This window comes from Coturnix japonica, chromosome 10, assembly GCF_054131305.1.
Source record: "Coturnix japonica strain WE chromosome 10, WE-NBRP24, whole genome shotgun sequence".
Classification (NCBI taxonomy): Eukaryota; Metazoa; Chordata; class Aves; order Galliformes; family Phasianidae; genus Coturnix; species Coturnix japonica.
In genome coordinates this window covers 13950254-13977922 of record NC_140672.1, presented here as the reverse complement: position 1 = coordinate 13977922, position 27669 = coordinate 13950254, and the positions used below count along the sequence as shown (strand labels likewise).

General features: G+C 39.4%; 3 protein-coding genes across 3 annotated transcripts; all 3 read right to left on the bottom strand.

The window, feature by feature from the left end:
- Window positions 1–1141: 1141 nt before the first annotated feature.
- On the bottom strand, window positions 1142–18694 carry LOC146759403 (kinesin-like protein KIF20B). Its single transcript, XM_085510377.1, has 14 exons — window positions 18586–18694; window positions 16636–16903; window positions 16082–16143; window positions 15759–15878; window positions 14344–14539; window positions 10901–12104; window positions 10322–10460; window positions 9471–9593; window positions 8917–9078; window positions 7048–7167; window positions 5331–5531; window positions 4812–4892; window positions 3957–4083; window positions 1142–1218 (listed from the first exon to the last, which is right to left on the bottom strand). Exons 2-14 carry the CDS (start codon window positions 16826–16828, stop codon window positions 1142–1144), a joined length of 2805 nt encoding a protein of 934 aa, XP_085366503.1. The 5' UTR covers window positions 16829–16903; window positions 18586–18694.
- A 573-nt stretch (window positions 18695–19267) lies between these two features.
- Window positions 19268–22709, bottom strand: LOC146759402 (obscurin-like). The gene is made up of 5 exons (XM_085510376.1): window positions 22257–22709; window positions 21153–21421; window positions 20240–20509; window positions 19337–19603; window positions 19268–19278 (listed from the first exon to the last, which is right to left on the bottom strand). Exons 2-5 carry the CDS (start codon window positions 21349–21351, stop codon window positions 19268–19270), a joined length of 747 nt encoding a protein of 248 aa, XP_085366502.1. The 5' UTR covers window positions 21352–21421; window positions 22257–22709.
- Window positions 22710–23540: 831 nt separating this feature from the next.
- Window positions 23541–27389, bottom strand: LOC146759401 (obscurin-like protein 1). Its single transcript, XM_085510375.1, has 2 exons — window positions 27071–27389; window positions 23541–23960 (listed from the first exon to the last, which is right to left on the bottom strand). The coding sequence occupies exons 1-2, from the start codon at window positions 27387–27389 to the stop codon at window positions 23551–23553; spliced, it is 729 nt and encodes a 242-aa protein (XP_085366501.1). The 3' UTR covers window positions 23541–23550.
- Between the last annotated feature and the right edge of the window lie 280 nt (window positions 27390–27669).

Here is a 27669-nt window from a genome sequence, read left to right as displayed (position 1 = left end):
TGTTGTACCCCAGGAGTCACAGCAATATCAAACATGATGCACTTAGGGGTGTGGGCATCAGGGCCAAACATGAAGCCCTGAATAGAAGTTAAAAGCAAGAGATTGCCCAGTCAGGGTAAAGTGGTACCCTATAAGGATACAGAACTGTAGAAGGATAGAAGACTTTCTGGAGTTTGGACTCCAATTTTGCAAAAATTTTTGATAGCAAGTGCTGTAGTTTGGTACAACACTTGAAGGCAAGTAATAGAATTGTTGAATGCATACACTCAGTGGTGGCAAATCCATGCACTTTATTAACCCAGTTAAGGAATGAATAGGTGGAGTTTACCTTCTGGATTTGAAGGATGTTTCTTCTGCCTGCTTTCTGTATCACGGCTTTACAAGTCGGTGTGCAGGTTTGGAGGAGCTCTCCCCCTTGCACCCGGCGCTGCGCAACGCTGGAATAAACATACCTGCTTTACAACCCATCTCTGGATTATAGAGTTTGATTCCGCAAGTCAGCTAAACATTTGTGGTTGGTTTTTCTTTTCCCTAAACAAAGCAACCTGTTTTCTGCACTTGCTGTGCCTTACGAAAATGCACAGAAATTAGGCAAGCCTGAGACTCACCAAACACCACATGTGACATTTTGTAAAAGGTCAGTTTTGCAGCAGAGAACCACATATAATTATACCAAGTGTGCAACTACTTTTCCCATGCAGCAGCAGGCAGCAATGAGGCTGTTCTCATAATAAAAATACCATTTGAAAAGTAGTGTAATTAAGTGTATATCATGATGTACCCAGTAGCAACGAGAGCTCTGTTAACAGCTTCTGGAACAAGTAGATCACTCCCATCCCCTGCAATGACTTTGCCTCCAATATCGCATGGCTGATAAATTGCAGTCTTCTGGATATGAAATATTTGCAAGTAATTTGCAAACTGCAGCTAATCAGAACCGTCTTCCATATTGTCACCAACCACTTCAGGCAGCATTGTTCCATTTTGACATCTGGCTATGAGGCATTCATGCACGGCATTCACATACATAGGTCAATAAATAGGAGGGAGGGTGATTTCAAGTACTTATGCTTTCATCAGTTTCTTCTGTGTACCTGTGCAGTAGCTGCCCATCTCACCTGGTAGGTATGAATGCTGTATTCTACTCCAGGTCAATAAAAGCCTCCATGTTGACATCCACATGCAGATTTGTCCAGATAACACCATGGAGAAAAGCTTCTAAAAGTCAGTTCAAGTTTTTAATGAGATTGCTGAGCATAAAACCACATGATTCCCATGATTTTTCACAGATTGTTTTCTGCAAACCTGGATCTCACAAGCCTACAAGCAAGGAGAAAGCTTATCGGCACAGCAACAAATAGTACGATTGTGGGTTTTTTTAAATACAATCAGTATATTGTTCTATCACCAGCAGCTTTTAAGGCAATTCGCTCCCATCAAACTCTCAAATATTCACCCAAGTCGGCTTTCATCCATGTTTTTACCTCCTGAGCAATTGAATCTATAGGAACTATTGGACTTGGAGACAACACAAGGACATACTGCCAGCTGAGAACCTTTCAGCTAATTCATCCAACAGCATCTAAAGGTTCGAAGCTCACTGAGGGGGAGAACAGTATTTGGGATATTAGAATTCCCCCCAAATGTATTGGGTTTATTTTTCTAAGTTTATTAATTTAAAGCTGAACTTGCACAAGTGAGGGAAAGCACCTTTCTTCCACACTGAGGAATTGGCACCATCTTCTCTCCAAAGAAAATTTTTTAAAAAGGCCCAAAAATTAAGTATACATAAATATTAATGTGTATTCATGCTCTTCTCTCTGCCAGAGTTCTGCTAAGTACACCAGTCACGTGAAAAAAGCAAGCCAGGCCATCCTGAACAAGTACAGTTATTACTGCACAATGGGTAAATAGCAATCAGTCCTAGAGATACTGTTCCTATACAGGGGAGGCAAGACAAAAATAAATAAACCCTTAACCACAATAAAATCCAAACCCAGTTTAAGAAAGCTTGTATTTATTTCAGCCTCAGTGGAGTCAGTTTGAAACTGTCAGAGAGACACTGTACACCTATATACAAATTTAAGAACACAACGGAGTAACTGTTACTGTTTATTAACAACCAGTTTTAATAATACGATAAAAGTATGTCCTGAGAAAGGGGAACAAACACGCTTCTTCAAGGTTTTTTAGCTGTTCTGGATCTCAGCCGTCGCTTGATGATCAGATGATCACTTTCCTTCTTTTGTTCCTCAGATTCCTGAAGAAAACATTTCAAAAGTTACTCATCTTTTCACACAAGACTGATAAGCTCTTCTTGACCCACGCAAACATATTTCTTCCCCTAAATGGATTTCAGAATGGCATTTGCTTATTATATTTTATTCAGAAAACTATGGGATACCGAGATCATTTTAATGCAGCTTAATCACAAGGAACAAATATGGAGAATGTACAAAATCCTGTTTATCTTAAAAAAGCACACACATCTGAGGAAAGCCTGAAGGCAGCTTTCATTTTGAAATACTTGTTTTCAAAAGAGTATTATAATACTTGTTTTGTGAAACATGAAGCGTTCAGAAAACATTTTTAGCCTCAATCCCTGTAGCTATGACTTGCCCAGAATTTCAGTTCTCGGTTCAGTTCCATGTTCTCAGAACTACAGTGAGAGAAGAAATTGTCTCATCTTCTTCATCCTCTAACAAAAAAAAATAACATTTTGGTTTCTGCCCCTATCATTCGTCAAATCGTCAAAAAATTCAGAGGGATATTACAGTATGGGCAAATGATCACTATGCTGAACAGAAAAAGGACTCTAATATAATTAAAAGATGCAGTTCCAACAGAGCAAGAATGTTCTTAGCACAATAGCTGCCGACAGAGTCATGAAACTGGCACATCAGATCCTTTGCAAGTTGGCTTAGACAGGAGATCATAGTTTAAGCATACCTAAAAAGCTGTTTAAGTTGTGCTCTAGAAAAGCGTGTAGTAGAATAATCCCACTCCAACACACTGAAATTATCTATGATTCCAAATTAGAAGACATCTCCGTGATTGCTACATCACCTACTTAGTAAACTGTAAGCCAGCCAAACACAGAGATCTTTGAGGACAAAATAAAACAGAACAGCAGGAAGACCAACAAGAATGACTTGGTAGAATAAAGAAATACCTCAGTACTTTCAACCTCCCCCTGCAAATAGATGAAACCACCAGTCTGTTTGGACTCCTTAGTAGTTTATTTTAAGCCAAGACTACAGTATAATCGCTTACCGAAGAAGCAGGTATATCTAGAGGGCCAGAAACGACAGTGGAATACAGCTTCCTTTTGGATCGTTTTGGCTTGGTCTCTCCTTCTTCGAGACTTTCAGGTTCGTTTGATTTAGGAGAACTTACTGCTGACATCAGCTTCTTGGCTAGAAGAAATTTGTTTTGATACATAAACCAATCAACTTACTGGTTTTGTGAGTCTTTAAATCAATGAATGCAAAAAAAGCTTCGTAACAAACTTGGTTAATAAACGACACATAAAATTTAAGTGAAAATACTCAGAAATTGTATTTGTTCATCAAGGCTCTTTATTGCTTCTATAGCTGAAACAGTTTATAGGTTCAGGTACGGCAGCTTAAAGCACGCATTAAAATGGAGTATGAAAGACAATCATGGCTCAGAAGTTGCTGGAAGTCAGAAACTTCAGCAGGAGTTAAACAACAGGCCTAACTTTCGTGCTGACAGAAGCACAAGACAGAACCAACTTTCTCTGTATACTTGTAGGTTTTCACAAATGTAATAATGAATCTCTGAAGAGACGAATAAATGCATTTACTTCATAAATCAAAGGACAACTTAACATGGCAGACAAGTTCTCTAAGAACACATACATTAATAGCCTACAGCAGAAACAAGCCATTCTACAATGTCTAGAAAACATGGAATAAAACTTATTCTACACCAACCTTTAGAGTGTATAATAGAAGGAGAGCTTTGAATAAAATCTCCAACTTTTTGCAGTGTTTCATCCTTCTTTTTAGTCAGTCTTGAAGCATGTACTCGCTTTCTCAGGAAGTAGTCTTTTCCGGATTTCTGTTCAACAGAGATGTGAACATGTGAAACAAGAGCATTGTTTAAACTTCATTTTAGTTCAACGTTATTTTAAGTTGACATTTTGAGCTTTACTACTGACACCTCTGTTCATTATGCTGATGATACCACAACGGCAAGTAATGTAGACAATTTTATACCCTTTAGGGAGTTGTCAAAATCTCAGCTATTTCAAGGCATACGTTTCTTAAAGTTTCTTAATAAGGCAGTAGTTTCTTTAAAAGTAGCTCCCAAGCTGTGGAGTTGTTTCTTACATAAGCTGTTCTAATTACATAAAATAAACAAACATACAAAACAGAAGACAACAGATGGGAAAAATCTACTACTCATACTCTGACCATGCCAAGGATACTGCTATCACATGTGAACGTCTGTTTTTAATAACTGCCATGCATATTAATGATATGAACCTTAGTTTAATACAAGGGCTTCACTTACAAAAGCACACGATAATACACTAAAGCTTCTCTTCCCAACTATTCAGTGTGCAATATCCTTCCCTCCAAATCATTACACAGTACAGCCATTACACGCTCTGGGGACAGACTGACTTGCCCTTTGGTTAGCTTATGAAATTTAATAGGAAGAGCTCATAAGCATGTAAGATTCCCATTCAGGTATACACATAAGGATAAGACACTGCTTCTTTCGTGTGACCACACAATTACAGGAAGTCCCAAGCTAGCTTCAAAACTAGAACAAAAACCAACCATTTTCTCGTCACTTGCAGAGGGTGAATTAAAAGCCATGACAGATTTTGTATTTTTCGTGTTCTCATTTTTCACAAAATCCTGGGAAAATAAGACACGTTTCAGCCATGATTCTTTTGGAAAGAACAATTGATGTCACAAAAGTGAACACTTTAAACACTTTTGCTAATAGTAGGGAAGTATTTGCTAGTGGTAACTATTCCACTGTAAATCAAATAATAAATAAGCATTCAATTATAAAAACAGGACATTAAGATATCAGTATTAGACATCTCATGATGTCTAAAAAGCTGATTTATGTCTACAGGTTTCAAAGAAAATACACAATGGAGTTAAGAGAAATTCCCTTCTCTTAAACCATTATCACTGAGCTTGGCTATTAGTTTTGTTCATTAAAGCAGTTCATTGATTAAATTCTTCAACTACTTTACTGAGGTAGAAATAGCATTTTTTTAATGCTTAAATGAGAATGGTAAAAAGGCATCAGATATTTTGTTTTCTGTTGGGTCTAGGTCATACCTCATCCATGTCATCACTTCTTTTCTTTTTTGACTTAGGCATTTTCACTCCTAAAGGTATCATGCTGCCGTGCTGCTTTATCTCCGTCTTATCAGGTTGCAGAGGTGTCAGTGGGATTTCCAGCTCCGGTTTTGGGAACCGACTAGTTTTGCCATTTTCTGCGGACACTCCAGAAGAGTCGAGGACAGTTTCCAAATGCTCCTGATAGTACAGAAGAATTTTAAGTGCAAGTGTTAAGGTAGCCATGAGATTAAAAAGTTATAAAGCATCTGGAAAAGGATATGTAAGCATTCGATTTTCCTGCTGTAAGAACACTTGTAGGAAGACACAGAAGGAGTCTATTTCAGTTACAGCAGAGTTTTACCCCTCTTTCCTAGAACTTGTTACATTTAAAATTATTTCCAATCTATGATCACAAAAAAAGTTCTCCATGTTAAACTAAGCCTGATACTTTACAAGTCATTTTTTCTCAAGGGCACAGACAACTACACTTTTTTTTTAATAGAGAATGGTGGTAGAACTGACACGATTTTCTTCATCTCAACTCTGCTGCGTCAGAACTGGGCAGGAACAGGAGCATTTGATTCAAGTGTTCAATTAACTTCCAGCTTAATCTTAGGGAATTTGCCCTTCCTCTTCTACACTAGAGATGTTATTTACATAAGTAAGGTCCAGCTGGCAAGGTGCAAGCCCAGTACAAGTCATTAAAGAACTCCATTGCTATCTTTTCCCTGGAGAGAATACAGGCATTCAAGCAATGACACCGTACTTAAGCTGAAGGCTATCATGTACCTGCTCATGGTCAAATGGCAGCAAATGCACAGCTAAGTGACAGGGAAATGTCAGTATGCATTTCCCCAGCAGCACTTACTGTCCACAATCCACCCAATCCTGTTTTTCTCAACAGGAACAACAAAGTCAGAACTGAGATCACCTGGACTCCTCCTTCTCTATGGCAGGAATTCAGCTAGCATATCAAAAATGAGTTCAGATGCTGGTTGAACACATAGAAGACAGGCTGCTGGGGGCATCAGAAAATGGTAGATGGCTGCTTCTACTGCTGCTAGTAACTAGCAAACTCCAGTGTCCCAAACACAGACTAGCAGCTTTTACCACTTACACTGTTCCGACCCCCTGAGGGGAGTCTTCTTCCTCTCAAAAAGTTACCAAAGATTGTAGAAAGACAAAAAGTAGTCAGAGCCACTTTATCAGGCTCTGCTAAGAATCTGAATGGAGTATCACCACCCACTGTATTTCCAAGAATTAAGTTGGTTAATAAATACTTTGTTTTTAAAATATATGTAACTGCTATTTTATGAAAGTTAGCAATTAAAAACTTATATAGGAATGATTAACATCATCTGCTAACAAAACAATATCCAGAAATCCTGCAGAGGAAGAAAATAAGTTCAATTTGCTGTGCCCGTTTCAGTGGCTCCATGAATTTTTTCCAAGTAACTTATCTAATCATGAGCCACTTCATAAGCATTAACATGAGGAGAGTTTTCAACAGCACCTGACAAAAATTCATCACACAATTGTTTCAACAGCTTTTATTCCTATCAAAGGCTATAAAAACAGGTGATCTGATCACCTTGAAAGGGATAAATAAATTAAAACTTGGGAATTGTTTAGAGAACATGAGATCTTTTCCTACTCATTCCTTATCAAAAGCAATACAATCACAACATTTTCAGATCTGAAGTTTCATACTAACCTCAGATTCATTTAATGAAGTGAGGCTCCTAGTACATGGAGGTGACAAATAATTGTCTTCAGCTTTGCATCTTAATGGAATACTTTCCCCAGTTTTAGTTTTGCTTTGTTGTTTCCTAGGCTGTAAATATTTAAAAGGAGTAAAGATTAGGCTATGCATTAGACCTCCAAAATATCTCGAGGTTTCTAAAGTTACAGTGTAAAACCTCAAGCTCAGACGCCACATGAACACGTAAGCTGAAACACAGCACAAGTGTGGGAAGGTAGTAACATCTATTCATTGTGTGATCTTCAGATACACCCTACTGGGTCTCACTAACAGTCTCAGGCAGTATTCTGCCTCCAAAAGAGAGAAAGCGAGACATTATTTAGGGACAAAATCTGTAACGCTGGTCGTTTTGTCATCCATTCCCCCCATACTCTGCACGCTCACAGCTGCTATGTTAGAACACCAAAGGCTAAACCTCTGCCTAATCTTCAGCATCCACATATGAATACATGGAAAACTGCATGGAAAAGTTCCATAATGTACACAGAGAGATGGTGTTCTAGTAAATAAAATATTTTTGAGAAGATGAGAGCTCATGTTTGAGTGGAAGACAAAAAGAACCAACAAGTACTCATCACTGAATATGTAGTTAAAGGACTATATGCTAAGAAAAATGATTCCAGCTCCAGTATCTCCTAGGAAAACAGAAGAACAAAAAGGGGTTAACAAGATGTTAAGTACTTACTTTCTCTAAATATAATCATACTTTTTCATTTACAGAGTCATTCCTTCTACTTTGTCTTTCTTCAAGTAAAGGTATTTCTGGCAAACACTGAGGGCTACTGTGGTTAATGCGTTGTTTTAATTCCTTTATAAAGTCATCTTTGTCAGCCAGTTCTTTTCTTAACTCTTCTATCACAGTTGCATTATCCTAATAAACAGTAAAAACTGCTGAGTTGTGGGATTGGCAAAAGGAATTAACACACACAAGCAGTATTGCAATTACTTAGTAGCATCAGTTTTAGAATTGCAGGCTAGAACACTTAACTACTCAAGAACAGTAACATTTCACGGATTTGTACGGTCACTGTTACAAGTGCAGTAGTCACAGAATTGCCTGGGAAGTTGTAATACAATATATTTTGATTCTTCTATTTTACTTATGTGCTTCAGCCTTCATCTCTCTTAAGATATAATAACCCGAGCTTTTATTTGTTCCCAAATCCTCGGTACTGTGAGAAAGTCGGCAGTTGTAGGGGAAGTTTTGCTATGAGAACATCTTTCTTCTCAGAGAAAGTGAATCCAAACATTCTCAAAAGAGCACAACTCATTTAGTCTTCTGTTTAGCTTCTGAAATTCTATGCTACGGCTTAGATTGGCTATCCTGATTAAAAGCTGGATGTTGAAATAAGAAATGCAACTTCCAGAGATCATCCCCCCTCTGCTTTTTGATGCTTCCCTTAATCTCTCTCCACGTCCCCTTCTGTCTTTTCATGCCATTGTAGATACTACCTCAGAGAAAGCAAAGAAAGTAAGAAACCTGAGACAGAACTACTGTCTGAGTATTGAGCCTAGCCTGGGATCCGGAAATGCTGTGAATTATCAGAAAAAGCTACAGATGTCCAGTCTGACTGTAGGATCATAAGCATCAAACTGACATCTGCTTATCTGAACTACTGAAAAAATTGAAATTTTAGTAATTAACAGAAATTCTGTTTCTGAAGAACAAAAATAAAAGCTGGTGCTTTTTTTGGTTAGTTGCACATGATGTCAATACGACAGTGTTCAAGAACAGAAGCACACCCAGAATACAAAGAGCAGGTACAGGAGTCTTACAGAATTTATGGGTAGCTAATCAGGTAGGAGGAAAGGAGAGCTGACCTTGCTTGAATCCTTTAAGGCAGATTGTCTCAGTTCTGCTATTTCTGTCTCTTTTTGTATGACATTAGAAGCCAAAGTTTTGAGCTGTTCTTCCAAAGCTTCAACAAACTGATCTCTCTCCTCACGCCACTTTTGAAGATTATGGTCCTTTTCCTCCAGCTCCTATATTTCATGATGATAGAAAAGCATACACAGTAGAAACAAGCAGAATTTTTAAGACAGCCTAGAATTAATAAGTTTTTCATATAGCATAAATAAGGACTCAAGCTGATAAAAAGAGTTTATGGTAAGACATTTCAATTAACATATCGTGATGTCACTCAACAAGATCAGGTTACATGCATGTATTACATATGTATTTACTATGCAGATTATTGTATTTAAAGCAATCTGCCAGTGCTCTGTAGTGACTAATTATTTGAATATCTTTCATGGTCTACCACTAATTTCAGTTGGCCACTTTCATTTTGCTCCAATTTTTTTTTTCACCTTTTTCCTGTTGCTTGGAAAACCTGCATCATTCATTTAATAAAAAATAAGAGCAAGAAAAATACCTGTTTAAGTTGTTGGATAGTATAGTCTTTATAATCCAGCTCATCCTTAAACTGGTTATTAATCCTTTCAAGTTCATCCATCCTGTTCCTGAGGGATTCCTCCACAGAACGCATCGTGGACACCTGTAATGTAAGCACAGCTCACGGTTCATTAAAAGACTTCTGTAATCCAACCTGGCCAAATACTTCTTTGTTAAATAAAGAGGAATTCACAAACAAGTGCTGAGTAGGAAAACGACAGCAAGTGCAAGGTTACCAAGGAAGACATGAATTCATTTTTAAGCTTCAATTTTCCACCCCAAGCACACCCAATAAACTTTCAGACTAAGATCCTGCAAAATGGGTTTTAAGATATCTTCTTGTTTAATAATTAAATTTTAACTATTAGCATCACTGAAGCTGAAATTGAAGAAAAAAATATACATGCTTATATTAAAGAGCCTCTGGAAATTAGTCTATTTCTCTTCAAGTAAATAGCATTCTTCTTCCCAGTTATCAGCGTTTTTTCACAAGACTTAGGTTTTAGGCTTTGGAGTTACCACGGATACCAATGGCAAGTCACCAGTAACTTAGAGATAATAACAAGTCCCCTCCAGAGGCAGATTAGCTATTCTCTTCACAAACCTTATTCCAGACTACCAACCAACTTTACTTTCCTCTGTTCATTATCTATGCGAAACCATGTTTTAACTTGTGGTCCCCTCTAGAGCTTCAATGGCAACTTTACCTAAGATTTGCTGCTAGTCACACTAGTGTGAAATTTCCAGCTTCATAGTTAAAGTTTGAGAAGTTTTAACAGCAGAAAACCAAGCATAATCTTACAGAAAAAAATAGCTCAGTTGACTACAAACCTCGCTTTGTACTTGCTGAATTTGTTTCTCGGCATCAGAATGTTTGTCTTTTAGATCTGCATACTCTTCTTCTTTCCTCTGCAAATCTTTTTTCAAATTCAGTACAAGGGCAGAACTCTCAGAAAGAATATTTTCTAGCCTTATGTTAAAAATAAAGAGACAAAGAACATTACTGTTACACATCTCATGGAAACAGCAATTACAGCTTAATCCATGCCCTGCCTGTTGGTTTCTATTTGTAAATAGACTCTTAAATCTATCTAGACCAGTGACAAGATTTAAACAATTACTTTTGAATTTCAGCTTGCTTCTCATAATCAGATGCTGAAGCAATAAATTATTCAGATGCTATTCTGAGGGATGTACAACAAAACCACCAGAAATCCCCATATTATTCTTTATTTCCTTGCACACTCCTGTTTTCCCTTGGAACTCAAGTAGCATACCAAAGCATCCTAAAGTAGTAGTTTGGCCATTGATAAGCATGCAAATGCATTAAGTCGAAGGGATGTTCCCATTAACTATTTTTAACTCTAGTTCATTCTCAAAGGGCTCTAAGTTAACTCAGTGGTTACTTACGATTCTATACGTTGCACTTTCTCCATTTCACTCTTTTCCTTTTCCCGAAGAGAATGTTTCATCTGCTCCAAGCTGTTTTTCAGCTGCATAACTTCTTGAATCAGATTTGCTTCATTGATACTTAACTCTTCAACCTTTTTGTCTGCATTAGCAGACTTCTCCTGCAGAGTTGCTGTAACTGTCTCTAGATTAACAATAATAGATTCTTTTTCTTTAAGTAATTCATTGAGTTTTGACACATTGTCTTCCATTGTCTTGGAAACCTCCAGGAGATATTCAAGCTCTCTTATTTTTACCTCACATTTGGCAACTTCCTCCTGAAATTGTGCAATCACTCTCTGATCTTCTGCAGTCTTTTCTTCAAAGTCCTGAGTTTTCTTTTCTATTTGCTCATGTAACTGATTCACAAGATCATCTTCCTGACTAGTGTGAGTTGTAATCTCACATAGCTTCGTTACAAGTTGACGATTATGATTTTCAGCATTATTCAGTCCCGCCTTTAGGTTTTCATTGTCTTGAAGCAGTGCTTTGATGTGCTGACTTTTTTGTGAGGAAACATCAACAATACTTCTGCATACTTCCCAAATCCTTTCAAGACTATAGTTAAAGGAGAGGTCCTGCACAAGATCTGAGATGGAAGAAGTCTGTGACTGAATGCATCCAGAACTAATTTGAGATGTCCCTGGCTCATCTTTTTCAGAGTCTGAGGAATCCTTTACACTGACAAAGTCAGTACCGATGGCATGAAACTCTAAGTGACATTTGTATAATTCATCTAATTTGGTCCGCATTTCTTTTACTTGTGACACTTTATCAATTATATATTCTTTGGCAACTTCTATGTTGTTAGTTAGTTGGGCATTTTTGTCTTCTAGTGTCATATTTATAGATTTCTGTTCATCCAGTTCAGAAGCAATTTCCCGATAGTCAGCTTGACCCTGCAGAATTTGTTCACGGAGGACATCAGCTGTTTCTTCAGAAAAAGAAAGCTCAATACGCAGGCTTGTTACCTGCTTACTGAAATCTTCTTTTTTATTTTGTTCTCTGCTGCATTGTTCTTCAAGCAGAGCTAAATGACGTTCCAAGATTTCAGTTCTTTCCCTCAGTGCTAGTACTTCCTTTCGGTACGTGGAGCACTTTTGTTTCATGTGTTCAATTTTCTTTTGCTCTACAGTGTTCTTTTTCTTTCTCTCATTTACAACTACTGTAAAACAAACAAACAAACAAACAAAAACGGGAAAAGGAATGTAGCTCAGATTGATTAAAATCATTATTACATAGCAGTTCACAACACCAAGTAGCAACTTCTAAGTGAAAAACTGTCGTAATATGCAAGCCATGCCCTCACATCACATAGTATTTGATACTAGTGAAGGAATTAAAGTCCTCTGAACACGTAATCAGGTGCCTCAGATTTCTATACAGAATTAACAGCAAAAGGTTTTCAGTCTGGAAGAACACTTTTACCATGGCACTACTCAAACCTTCCACTCCACACCAGTAGAAAATCTAATTAGATTTAAGAAACATGGGAACGAGATAGATAATTCACAGCTATATTCTTTCTATCTTCCGTGCTTCAGCAATCCCTATAAAGCAGCCAGGAATCACTCCATCTACATCTAAATGGTAGATAAACAGTTCTCTAAGAAATTTCATTCCAACTCACAGTCCTCTTACTTTCAAAAGAAAGATAAAACCCTGGACAAGTTGATCACTTAAGTGTTGATATCTGTCTCTCTTATTCAGTTGATCTCTAAACAAAATATGAGGATTCCTACTTCTGTCCACACTTACTCTTTTGCATATAAAGTTCACTCATAAAGTTGTACAAATTTGCAGATTCAAGTTTCCATAAATATTCCATTAGCTTGGGGCTGTTTTTTTCTTTAACTGGTGAGCAATTAGCTAAAATCACATGCATTTTCTTTCTATCAAAAGCGACTTCTGCTGTATTTCATCATTGCTTTAGAATCCAGTTACGTCCATTCCATAATATGCATACTTTAAGTATTAAAATAAATATAAGTCAAGACTTACTAGGGATTGGGTCACCACAACAATATATTCCATGGTGATTCTTGTACAGTGCTTTTATTACTACAACTACAGAAATGCAGAATTTTATAGCGCCCACGTGCAGCCTGCATTACATACAGATTCACATGTACTGCATGGAAACAGCCTCTTAACTCATCTAAGGAGTTTTATATACAGCCCTCAACTGATTTAAAAGTCATACTGAAGAAACAGCAGTGGCGTATTCCACCCCAAACCAGGTTTTGGTTTTGACTGCTGCTCCCAGCAACACTAGTGAGGGGAAAATGATTTATAAGTAATCTAAACACTTTATGCTGAAAACAACAAGCAAGCACTAAAGCAAGATAAATAAGACTAGGGAGAAGATGTGTAATGTTCAGTCTAGAAGCTCCTTACACAGGAAGTAGGGAAAAAGCATTATTACAGAGCATAGGAAACAAGACATAAAAGCTCAGAGAATGGTGTAAATACCCTGAACTTTAAGCTGAGATAACCTAGCATCTCCTAAAACACTTTTGCTCGTGCTACTTATATAACTAATTCTACAAAAGAACCAGCACAACATACCTGTGCTCATTGTTCTACTGTGTATATTTAACATAGCTAAAGAATATATATTAAGCGGTTTTTGAAATTGGACGCTATTAATACTCACAAATAGAAGAAAATTTTAACATGATTGAATACTCAGTACATCTTAACAGAAAACTTCATGCTGACATTGTGACTATCAGCTACCCATTTTAATTCCTATGTGGAGCATTGCTGTCATTAATTTTTAAATGAGAGCTTTGGTCATATGATTAGAACAAACCCACTACTATTTGGAGTATGGAGGAGTCCACATCCCTCCCTCAGTCTCTGGTAAGATGCTTATATGTGATGCCATTCAGTGGTCACATTAGGATTCAATATTTATGCCAAATAAAGGCAGCAGGGACAAATGTGTTCCCCGGTGGCGCAAGTGGTAGGAATGCCGCATTGCAACACTGGAGGCCCTGGGTTCGAATCCCCCCTGTGGCGCAAGTGGTAGAAGTGCCGCTCTGCTACACAGAGGCTCGAATCCCGGGGGCTGGACTCGATGATCTCTAAGGTCCCTTCCAACCCGCACGAAACTATGAAACTATGAAATCTGCAAGTGCATCAACAGATGAGGAAAAAGCAGCAAAAAGGAAAAAAATAGTGCAAAAAACTTTTATTCCTAAGCATTCAAAAATGAACAGCATAGGACCTTCTGAAAAAGGGATATTTACATAACAGTTACTTCTATTTACAGTTTAACACAGTGGCTTTTCTCCTTATACCATAAGGTACGCGCTTCACAGCCTTTTGCTTCCTATCCGGAATAGGAAGCAATTTATTGTTTTGGAAGACACCCTGTTCAACGATGGAAGAAACTGTACCTTTCTTTGGAGGTGGCTCTTCCACAGTAGGCTTATCTTCATCAGTACTGCGCTTTCTTCCCACTTCCAACTCAGTTTTCTCTTGTTTCAGTGCTTTAACTGAAAGCACTGAAAATTGGCTGCTTTCAGTTCCTTTATTAGTGTTCTCTTCTGCCGGTTCTGCTTTAATGGTAGTTAAATGGTAGGTAGTCTTTTCCTGTATTGATATAAGATCAGTTACATTGAAGCTTAACAAAAGGAGCACTTAAGTCTCAGTAATCTTCTGTAGGCAAATATTTACACAAAACCATACAGCTAAAATATTTACCCGGTGACTCTATAGACATCAGTTACAAATCTCAATAGCAGACAGAACAAGTACACCTTCAGATAATGACAAGTGCAATACTCGGTAGAGTATACAAGGGAAAGCAAGAGCCTAGCAGGTTACAAAGTAAAAGACTTGCACACAATCAAGAGTTTACCAGTTTATCAAAGAATTTCCTGTTTCCAAGAAGTCAACAAAATTACAAACATGGTCAAAGAGCAAATGGTCAGCTCTCATACAAGTTCATCACATCACACTTCTGCTAAGCTGCTAAAATCACTTTCATCGTGACAGATATAATCCAACCTTAAAGCTTAGTCAGCTCTGTCACGCATATTTTAGATTGTGTCCTTGACCACAAGTGAAGCTTCCTTACTTACAAGATGACGATTGTTAAGCCATGCTGGCACTGCCAAGGACTGATTATTCATCTTTAGTAACTTATGAAAAGAAAAGCCTCAGAAGTGTTCAGGCCACACAATCTCACAGATAGAGTTGGAGCCTTGTTCTTGGAAGAAGTAATAGGTGAGGACATGACTACTCATCACAGTCAGCTTTAATACCATGGAAATACTAAGTTGCAGTGATGCAGACAGTCAAAGACTAAGAAGGGTCAAGTTGCTAAGCTTACAAGGTTAGAGATCTGAGTGACAGAATTAACTATAAATGTTTTCAGAGCTACTTCAGGCTACCAAACATCAAAAAATGAACAAAAACCACCAGAAGTGGTATGCACACATACTTAATCAAGCTAGTCTTCACATATTCAGTAGCTCGCGGTACATTAGTCAGGATAAAGTTTTATGGACTGCATAGAACGTGGAGATATCCTGACCATTCCTACTCGTACTTCCAACTCTACTCAACATACTTTTACTGTTGCTCTTCCTCTGATGTAGGAGTGTGAGGCAGGAGTTAGTGGAACACACTGATATTTTTGTTGTTTGTGTTAACAACAACTACCTTCAGATAAATTTGAATTGTTTACAATTTCAAGCGAGTACCAGCTACATACAGAAAATCACTTTTCCAAAAATGTGTTGATTACAAGCATAGAATTAGTGTTTTTCTTTTTTTGTATAAGGATACGGAGATGTGTAAAACTCACATAATCTTTTACTTTTTCTTCTAAATGAGATTTTAAGTCTTGTAGCTCTGTCATAATGTCATCTTTCTGCACCACGATGTCCATTAGCTCTCGAATCCTTTCATTTTGTGCATTCATTTTCTTGGAAATAAAAAATAAAAAAAAATCAGTCATCAGTTTCTAATGTAGTGTTAAGTAGCTGAATTACACAATGCATTAAAGGCAAATTCAGTTAAGCTAAGCTCGGTAAGAAATCTATTAATGGAGCCTACTGGAATAGCATTTTAAGCTACCACAAGTTGGTATTAAAACAATTTTACACAACATCTTCTTGATAAAGTTACCTCAGTTGCTTCTTTAAGTTGCTCAACAGACTCATCCAATTTAATCACCTGCATTTCAAAGTCTGTAACACACAGAAAAGGTTGTATTACATAAGTAGCCAATAGATAGTTTATTAAGTAATCATTTTTTCCAGATATTCTAACGGTTAGGTAGCTTTTGAACAGATTAATTAATTTGCATGTGGTCTTCACTTATTGGGAGTGATTCAAAAGTTTTCTATATTTCTTGGAACGAAAACATTGCATCAACAAGACATAAAGAGTAGAGATTACAATATAAAAGTAAAAATCAAGATATAGACATTTAACCCCATACTTACGAAAGCGTAAAGCTGCTAGTTGCAGTTTAAAGGAGAGGGAGGAAAAAAGAAAAGAAATAACCAAAAACCGTGGAATTGCTGAACCTGAATATACACAAGGAACAAACTATCACTTATCTACAGGCTATGGTTCCAAAGGTAGAACATTTCCTCTAATTCCTACTCAAACTGGTTATTTCTCTTTTAGATTAATGAACTATTTCTGTCTTCTACCTTTCACATCGCATAACTCACCTTTGCTCTTCTGCATCAGCTCTTCTTCAGTTATAAGTAGTTTGGTGTTTTTCTCTGTTAGCTCTTCTTTGGTCTCCATCAGTTCAAAGTTAGTTTTCTCCAGCTGCTTTTCAAACCAGCCAGTATCTTCCTTCGGGTCCCCCAGGGATACAATGGAACTATGTGCTGCCTCAGCTTGCTCTTTAATTTCCATGACATCATAATGCACAGAATCAAGAATGCCCTCAGGATCAACACAGGTGTCAGGCACTATGCTATGTTCTCCACCCTGAAACGTAATTTATAATCATTTAAAACTGGTGAATAGCTGACTACATAATAGCTGTTATTTCTTCAGATAGTCTGGATAGCCACTATGAAGACAGCCATACAATAAGTTTTTAATTTCAGCTTCAAAACCCACCTCACAAATTTACATACAACATGACAGTGATTCGTATGGGGGGAAGATAAGTGGCATTCTAGTAGTAAAAGCTAATATATTTTATAGTATTTGATGACCACACTCCCCCTTTTTTTTTTTTTTTTTTTTTTTTTAAATATTACCCCAGATTGTTCTCCTTCAAATTTAACGTACAAGTTCGGACTCCCCTTTTCTTTGTACACAGCGTAAATTTTCATTTTGTGTTGCAGAAACAAGGAAAACGCCCAAATTCCCAAAGCTTTCTGAAACTGTTCTTAAGGCTCAGCAACTATTCCTGCTAGATGAAGAATAGATGTATCTTGCTCATCATACAGCAACACAGCATGCACTTCTTTGTAAACAGCCTTGTGTTTCTACAAGATGTGCCCATAACATTTAAATAGTAAAAAGGAAAATATTTAAGAAAAAAAAAAGAAAAATACCAGGGTGTCATGGTTTAATAATTTCGTAATTTTGCTATCAGTATTCCACATCATAACGTCATATAAAGCATGAATACTTTTACTGCTCCTGAACACTTGCAGTATATTGATGATATTGTCGTGTGGGGCCATACAGCAGCAGAGATTTTCAAGAAAAGAAAACAGATAATCCAAATTCTTTTGCAAGCTGGTTTTGCCATTAAGCGCAGCAAGGTGAAGGGGTCTGCACAGGAAATCCAGTTCTTAGGTGTAAAATGGCAAGATGGGCATCGACACATCCCAGCAGATGTGACTGACAAAATCACTGCTATGTCTCCGCCCACCAACAAGACAGAGACCCAATCTTTTCTGGAAGTAGTGGGCTTCTGGAGAATGCATGTCCCAAACTACAGCCACATAGTGAGCCCCCTCTATCAGGTAACACGGAAGAAGAATAATTTCTCATGGGGTCCTGAGCAGCAGCAGGCTTTTGAGCAGAGAAAACAAGAGATAGCCCGTGCCGTGGCCTTGGGGCCAGTACGGACGGGACAGGATGTAAAGAACATCTCTACACTGCTGCTGGAGAGAAAGGTCCCACTTGGAGTTTGTGGCAAAGAGCTTTAGGAGAAACCCAAGGCCAACCCCCGGGACTTTGGAGTCGAGCATATAAAGGGTCTGAGGAGTGCTACACTCCAACTGAGAAGGAGATCTTAGCCGTGTATGAGGGGGTTTGGGTTGCTTCTGAAGTAGTTGGGACAGAGGTTCAGCTCCTTCTAGCACCTCGCTTGCCTGCGGCCCCCCTGTCACGGACACAGGTAGATTTTTGTCTAAACCGTGACAACTACCCAGAATGCAGCATAAGGGAATTTTTGCCTAGAACTCTGGAGGACTATTTGTAACTCAGAAAGGTCAGAGATAGAAAGTTCATACTGATTTCTGGGTCACCAGCCTCACCGTACATCAGCATTTTTGGTTTTTAAATTATACATAAAGTTCTCAATAGCACTGCTCTAGTCGGTAGTTCTTTCCCTTTCTGTGCAGCTTGCTCTGTGCATGGCTTGTGAACCGCTATTCAGGCCAGACAGCTGCAGCCCCAAAGACCTGCCATAAATGTACAAATTCTACCAGGATAATGTCTTGATAATATGACGAAGGATGCGGCTTTCTCGCTCTGACATGTAAAAAGTGCACTTCCACTTTCTTCAATTTTCACATCTGAAAGTTCCTTGATAAAGTAATTAGGTTTTTCTGGAAGGAAAAAAAAAAGGATGAGGGTGTAGGACAAAGGGATTTGTTACCCCAACAAGTCCCAAGCATACAGAGGTGTCCTGAATCTCCTTTGCCCTCATTTCAGAATATCACATAGAGATGCAAAGAGTCTAAGAAGACCACAGAGTCCACCCATTTACATAGGTTTGATAATTCCAGTAGATATCTGGAAAGTTCAATACCATTATACATGCGCTGGTAGGATCTCATCTGATAAACTGCATATAGTTTGGATTACACATATTCAATAGAGACTAATTCAGATTGCCATCTTTTCTTGGCTCACTAACACCCAAGATCATAGAATCATAGAATGATCACAGAATCATAGAGTGGCCTGAGTAGAAAAGGACCTCAAAGATCATCTAGTTTCAAACCCCCTCCAAGGGGTCACCAACCACCAGACCAGGCTGCCCAGATCCACATCACACTGGAGAATCATTCAGTTTCCAGATTATTTTAAGGAAAAGATTTTAATCCATCATATTTTCTGAAAACTAAGAATTGATCCTGCTCAAGGAAACAGAAGAGAAAAACATCACCCACAGGCTGCAGATATTTACCTCGACTTCTCTACATGCCATCCCCAGTGTGCTTTTCAACTCACCTTGCACAGTGACCCTGGCTTTTGTTATGGAGTCCTCTGTCTCACAGGGGTACTCCCCACTGTCCTTGGCAGTAGAGTCATGGATGATCAGAATGGCCACACTTCCCTCCTGCTGCAAGTCGTACTTCTGGCTTTTTCTGATTGCTTTGCCATCCTTGTACCACCTGATGTTCAAATCCGGTTTTGACAGCTCACAGCTCAGGCTGATGTCCTGCCCTGCTGCTGCTGTCTTATCCTCCAGCTGTTTTGAAACCTCAGTAGGTTTTCCTGGAAGAAAACATTGCTTTTTGAGTAACATACACTTAGGGTAGGATGCCTCTCTCAAAATACACGCATCTACATGCTGGAGATAAGTTAGAGAGGCACTTGCAACAGAGGCCATCCTACAGCCAGCAGTAATCTGCAAAGTACAGACAATAGAATTCCAGGCAGCATTTATTTTCTCTTAAATCTACCCAATTGAGGATGATGAACCATGTCTGAAAACTGCCTCTCTCTTCTCTCCACTCATCACACTGGGAGCCTCAGATGATGCTCTCAGATGCACATGTTCTAGATAGGAATTTGTTGTACAGCCAGATGATGTGAAGGCCATCCCTTCAGCTTATACTTAGAGGATTTTTGCTCCCTCAGTTCCCTCAACAGATCATTCCTGATTTACTGTTAATGGAACAAGCTGTAGTGAGATGCCCATTTCCAACACTACCCCAGTGCTTTGGGTAGTTCTCACATTTGTGTAAATGTTTCCTCCTTTTACTTATTTTTAAGAGAAATTCTCAGTGCTTCAAGGTTCAAGTAGAAGGTTGCTATTCACTTTAACCATATTATGAGTTAGCTCTCACGACAATCTTATCAGAAGACAGTTGAAGGAATCAGACCCCAGAATCTCTCCCATCTCATTACCTTTCACAGACAGAGAGGCTTTGGAGGTTAGACCACGGGCAGTAAAAACGACTTCCTCAGTGTCCGTAGGAGTCACACTTTTGATAATGAGAGTATATTTCCGACTCACGTTAGAAGCTTTAAATCGCCCACCACTTTCCACTCTGCTTCCAGTCAGTGTCCACTTGAACTCATCAATGCTTTCATGGGACAGAATGCATTCAAAAGTACAATCTTCTCCCTCCTGGATTTCAGTGTTTTTCAGCCGTTTGGTAATGCCAATATTCAGCTCTGGAAGATAAGAGATAGGTTAGTATGAGGTTTATATGGAGAAAAGGCATTTGTGACATATGTGAGTAGCAGTACTGGTGTTTTAACTCAGGATTTGCAGAACATGGCTGTGTTCCTTACTGATGTATTCTCTAAGACATTCTCCACTCAGAATTACCAGAAAGCTATAAAAAAAAGAGACGTGAATCTCTTGTCTTTGCTCTGGAAGAACTACAAGGAGAGCAGCTCAGTCCATGGAGCAGAATGAAGATTCAATGAGCTACAGAGGGAAAAACCTAACAGAGAGGACAACTCTAAGAGGCTGCGTGAGAAAAAGGGTTTTGCCTATGACAAGAAATTAACTGTTTCTATTAGCTCATTTGTTACCATCCTACCCCTACTGGTGTTCAAACCATTTCTCCATTTTAGGGATGTTTAGAAAGGAAATATTTCCAGGACATTCTTGATGTGTTTGGTGATTTCCATGGCAAAATGAGATACATTTACATCAAAAGCAATGGGAATTTTCCAGACATCACTGCACTAAATTGCAGTAATACACTTCTATTGTAGAAACTATTAAGGCTCAAGGGGGAATAGGTGTAAGACATAGTGACCACACTGAATGTGCTTTCAGCACTCCTTTACTTTCCACAGTACTTACCCTGAATGCCGACCTTTGACTTGGCAACATCAGTGCCAATATCACAGGTATAGAAACCTGCATCTGACATCTCGAGGTCATGGATAAGGGGACATAGGGTCTTCCCAGACTGTACCAGTTCATACTTGTGGCCAGAAGGAAGCACAACACCGTCCTTTTTCCACACTGGTTTGACCTTCTCTTTATAGAGACTTCGCATTCCAATTTAATCACACCCCGCTCCTCACCAAAAACATCATCCAAGGACTTCATGAAGACAGCAGGGTTCTCTGCAATTAAACAGGCAAAACAGAACAACATGATACAGAAGATCAGACATTTCCAGTTGCTTTCAGATTTTTAAAGAGGGATAAATAAATCTTCACCACTACTGACGACACCAAGATAGAACCTAAAGCGGTTTCATGTCTGTTGACTGAATACGCTTTATGGAATTCTGAACTAATCAGTAGGAGAATACAGGGAACAGGAGGGACAGCCTGCATTGCTTTGGGTGGGACTGATATCATATGAAGTAATTGGGATGCAGCTCTTCTAAAGCTGGAGAGCTGGCATTGCCCTCACATGGAGCAGAGCTCATACAGCAGGCCACAGGATTAAGAGGAACACTTTTGATTTTCCTGTATTATTGACTACTCTTATCTGTCTTCTATTTCACACATCAGATTTTTATACTGGGGAAAAAACTTCCACCAAATGCAAAAGAAAGGAGAAAGAGGAAATCCTTCAAACTCTGAGCGCATAGAGTAAAAGAGCTTAATTGCAGGGGAGAGCAGATTAGAATCACAGTATCCTTAGAATTGGAAGAGACCCTTAAAGGCCATCTAGCCCAGCTCCCCTGCAATAAAAAGGGACATTCACAGCTAGATCAGGTTGCTCACAGCCTGGTCATTAGTCATCCCAGAGGCAAAACACACACTGAATGATCTCTCCCTGCAGTCATAAATCCTTAATTCCATAAATCACTGGAAGAAAGCCCATCATGACTTTGGTGGCTATCTGAGCCCCAGAGAGGTGAGCTTTAGAAGCAGGATTGCTGCACAATAGAATGAACTGGAGCTCCTTAGCATCTCTTACATCCAGGAGGGGTGTGATCAGACCCACCTATCACCTTCAGGTGCGCTTTCTGACACCCTGTCTGACTTCACTGTCACTGTGCCAGCATCCTCAGGCTTAACCTGCTTCATTGTCAGTGTGCAGCAATTGCCAACGTTCTTGATGTCATTGTAATTGTTGGTGTAAAGGAGGTTGCCATTCAGGAACCATTCCACGTCCTCGTCATCATAAGACAGCTCGCAGGAGAAGACAGCAGAGCTTTCTTCTTCAATTTCCACATCCTGCAGGTGCTTCGTTACTTCTACGTTGCAGGCTGTGGGGAAACAAGGTGAACTGTTACCACTGTTACTATAAATCATACTGGGATGTGGTAGAATGGTTGGACTAGATGATCTTTGTGTAATCTTCTCAGTGAAGACTATACATTTATAAAGTTAGCAGGAGAGAACGGCAGAAATCAACCTCAAGACGAGAAGTCTGAGGTGAAATAGGACATGGAAGAGGCCACCCTCCCTGCTCATACCTTCAGCTGTCAGCGTGGCCTCAGTCTCTGCAATTCCTGCCTTGCACTTGTACACACCAGCATCATCGGGCTTCAGCTTCAGAATCTTGAGCTCTGCTGAATGCTTATTCCTCTTGATCTTGTACTTCTCAGAGGGCTTGATGAGTGTGTGGCCCTTGAACCATTTCACAACCTTTGGAGAAGGCCTGAAGTCACAGGACAGGATGACAGAATGACATTCCAAAGCTGTCTTGTCCTCCAACTTCCTGGTGATTTGTATATGGTAATCTGCAAAGCAGGGGTGGAAGAGAAGAAAGGATGAGGACAATTGGAAGAAGAGGAAAGTCTCTTGCGTGTATTCCATTCCTAATAATGTCAAGTTCACAATGGTTCTTTGAACCACTCCAAAGATAAAACAAACGATTGCCTATAGGGAATGCCATTGACTACATTTCTATAAAGTAATACTGTATATTATCTACCAAATGCAAGGTCCAGCTCTTGTTCTGTGCTTATTAAATTGCTCCCAGTTGAGGCTTTTATTCAAATAAGAGTGAGTTGAAAATATAACAAGTACTTTAGGGTGTGAATGGAGACTCTTACGCTGGGGACAACAGCAGATAAAAAACCTGGAAGTTTCTTTCAGGTGAAATCAATGACAAACTGCATCAAATTTAGGTGCTACCAAACTTAACCTTGTCTAGTTCAGAAATACAATTAATTTCACCTGATTTGACTTCTTTGGTATAGCCAAGGACAAAACCTCAGCTCTGCAGATCTGAATAGTAAGCACATCACAGCTATTCAAACAGATCTTTTACTGAGATGCAGCTGTCTCATTTAGTGTCCAACGACTTTGAACTGGAAATGGAGCAGACCCTCCAGACACACACACAATATTTCAAAGACCCCAGTGAAGGAAGGCTGTACGTTAATTAATTCTTCATCTTCATGATGTAAACCAAGCCAGGATATGTTACCTCTGACAAGCAGATTGGCTGTGGATTTTGATTTGCCAATTGAGAACTGAATGGTGCTTGTCATATCAGTGGTGGTTTTCGGTATGGTCAGCTGGTGGATGGTGCCTTCTTGCTGCATAATCAAGTTTCTGCCAGCCTGTAAGACTTCCCCACGTAGATACCACTTGGGAGGTTTCACAGAAGGAATGGATATCTCGCATTCAAACTTGGCTTTTTCAGGCTCAGTCACATCCTCATCACACAGCTCCTTTATTAGACTAATGGATTGCTCTTTAAGAAGGATGGAACAAGAGAAAGCAGAGATGTAGAAGGAATGTAAAAAACCCTTACATTATCACCCCACTTACTCACATCAGCATAACTGCACATGAACACTACACCTATCAGCTCAAAATGCCTTTAAAACATCATTAAAAAATAATATGAAGAAAGGAATGTTGTTAAGAAGTCACATGAACACTACACCTATCAGCTCAAAATGCCTTAAAACATCATTAAATAATATTCTAAAGAAAGGAATGTTGTTAAGAAGTCAGACAATAAGACTGACAACCTGAAGAGAGTCCAGATCTTCTGATTCCCAGTCCAACATCCAAATCAAACCATGACCTTCCCATCCCAATATCAAACTCCTCACATTACGAAATGGAAAAGAGGTTCAATGAAACACGGACATTGATAATTACTTTGGTTAAATACAGCAACTTAGCTCTGAACAACAAGTTTTCACCTAGTAAAGGTCTCTGTAGCTCAAATGTAATGACTCTACTTAGGAGAAATTCATTTTCCAGGATGTTCTTGCCCTTATAATGGTAACAGTGGCAAAGCTGGGGACTGAACTCTTGAGTAGTGTGCTAACTCATATGTCTCCCTTTTCTTTATCACACTTAACATCATATATATACCCTAATATTGCATATATTAAAAAAACAAAACAAAACCAAAACCCTGTGTTCTTTTCAAACAGACAGAGAAAATGAAGAAAAAGTCAAGCTATGTTTTTTATCCCTCAACGTTCAAACACAAATCAGAAGTTTAAAAGTAGAAAATCAACCTCGTAAGAAAATAATCTGTTCTACTTAGCAAAAGTAAAACCCAAAAGACTAGCTGGATATTTTGTGGGCAGAAAGGTAGGTAGGTAGGAGTTTTTATTTCTGTCAAAGGTCCTGGTGGCGTTCAACTTTTTTGACATTCTTGCAAATGATGTTAGCTGGTCCATGTCACTTGTTCCACCCTAACCTCAGTCCCAAAACAAAAGGGGAACTCCCTTCTGAACCTTCTTCACTTCATTTCAGATGTCCTTTCTGCTTCATCTCCAACCCACCCCCCACTCAGGAGAAAGATCCCCCTCTTACACCCTACCATCTTGCCGCATTCTGATGTTGTCATCAGCCTTCAGCTTGTTGTCATCTTTGTACCACTGGCTCTGAACCTCATCGTGTGAAATCTCACAGACAAAAGATGCACTCCCATATTCATTCACTTCCACATCTTCCAGTGGTTTAACAATCTTGATATCTCCAGCTGTGAAATACTAGAGATATATTTGTCAGGGTATTTCCAGAACTGAGTGCAGCATCTTTTCCTTACACATATTTGCATAGAAAATAAGTAGGATTATGTTTTATTCTAAACCATCATCCATTCCTGAGTCATTTCTCTCTTCAACACAGTCAATGCATTATTGCCCTGGAACTTAAAGATAGACTTACTAGCTACAATGGAGCTCCCTGCAAACAGTTTTCATGGAAACCAGAATCTCATTTATTCTAAAACCTTTCAAGCAAAATTAAGTATAGAAAAACAATAGAACTGACTGAATCTTTAAGGTCATTTTGTTCCAGTCCCCCTGCTATAGGCAGGGACACCTCCCTCCACACCAACTCTTCTCCTCAGGGTCAAGGCTTCTCTCAAATCATTCTCCTATAAGCCTGTGCCTGTGCTTGGGATTGCCCTGACCCAGGTGCAGGGCCTTGTACTTGGCCACACTCAAGTTCATGAGGCTGCCAAGGGCCCACCTCTCCAGCCTGTCCAGGTCCCTCTGGGTAGCATCCCTTCCCTCTAGCACATCAACAGTACCGCTCAGCTTGGTGTCATCTGCAAACTTGCTGAGGCTGCATTTGATTCCACTCTCCATGTTGCCTACAAAAATATTAAATAACACTGGTCCCAACACCACCCTCCACCTGGACACTGAGCTATTGACTGCAGCTCTCTGAGTGTCACCATCCAGACAGTTCCCTATCCTGCAACTGGTCCATCCATCAAAACCATTTTTCTCCAGTTTGGTGACCAGGATGTCATGCAGGACGGGATCAAATGCTCTGCACAAGTCCAAGTAGATGATGTCAGTTGCTCTCCCATTATCCACTGATGCTGTTACTCCATCATGAAAGGCCACCAAGTTTGTCAGGCATGGCTTGACCTTGAGGAAGCCATATTGGTTACCACCAATCTCCTCATCTTTATTTTCCAAACTATGCCAAGGAGAACTAGACAGAACTCTACAATGTCGTGTCACTACAAACCTGTCTGAACCATTGGCTTCTCTGCATGCTCATCACTAGTCTCTCCTTAGCTTGTGTGCCCACAATGTATGGGGAATATCAGCCACAAATCTTACCTAGGGGACATCTTTGCTTCAAAGTCCCTTGAACATCACACAATCCCTTTTAACTCTCTAGGTCTGCACTTATTTATGTCAGAATCAGACCATATTTCTGTGCTGCTATTTCCCTTTCCTTCTGAAGGGCCTGGATACAACTTGGATTAACCTCAGGAGCAGAGTTCCTGCATAAAACAGCCAGTACTGAAACAGCAACCCAGCCTGGTTGCAGACTGAGAGAGAAAATGAGAGTTCACCACCTGTGAATAATGAGACTTCTCTTATTTCCCTGGGAAGTAATGCCCACTTTTTTACTTTGACAGAGCTCCTTCCCATCCTAGAAGGGAAAATATCAAGTCAAATCTACATTAGTCCTTCCATCTCTGCACTGGGCAAAGGCAGCCTTCAGATCTATGCTTAATTCACCCAATTCCCTAGAATTAATGGAACTGTACTTACTGGAACATATGCTGAAGCTTAAGCACAGTGCAGTGTTTTCAACATGTAGGAATAGCTATAGAACATGCATAAATTCTGGCTGACCTATGACAGCTTAAAGCACTGCGGAGGACTGTTAACAAGCCCGTTTGGACATCACCTTGAATAAATGACGTTATCCCCAAGTAAGGGAAGGAACAACTGAGCACCAGGGAGGTACACAAAGGGCCAGAGCAAATTCTCACACTGTCAGGTGCAAAGAAAACTCAGATTTCACCCTAAAACCCAGTTCACAACAAGGCTACAAAATCCTGGCTGAGAATTTCTGAATGCTCACCAGTTGTTTCCAGCTCGAAGGTCATCTTCTGGCCAGCAGCATGGCAGATGTATTCTCCAGCATCTTTCTTCTCCAGCTGCTCCACAACCAGACGCCGTGTTTTGCCCACACATTCCAGTTTGAACCTTCTGGAGGAGGCAAGCAGTCTTCCATCCTTGAACCATTTTACTCCAGTTGGATCCTGTGCTACTTCACAGCTGAGGGAGGCACTTGCTGCCAGGGCAGCACTCACCTCTTTCTGCACCTGCTCCTGGTTTATAAACACAGGTTTTGGCTCTGAGGGAAGAAAAGAAAAACAGAAGGACTGAAATGAGACCATCTTGCAGGTTTGTATGTACAGGTTGGAACAGGTTTAGGTTACCACTTGTGCCCAAACTAATAGCCTTCATAGAGAATATCAGCTCTTCTGTTGAAACAAAGTGTCAAATCTAGGCAAGAAAGAACCTAGGAACTGAAGGAACCAAGAGGGTCCTTGAACACCAGTCCCATGGTTGCAAGTCACTATGCAAACATATTTAACCCAAAAGAACATCTGACCTGCAGGCAACCAAAACCTGAGTTCCTTTAACTTAAGACCCACTGTGAAACATCAAAACACA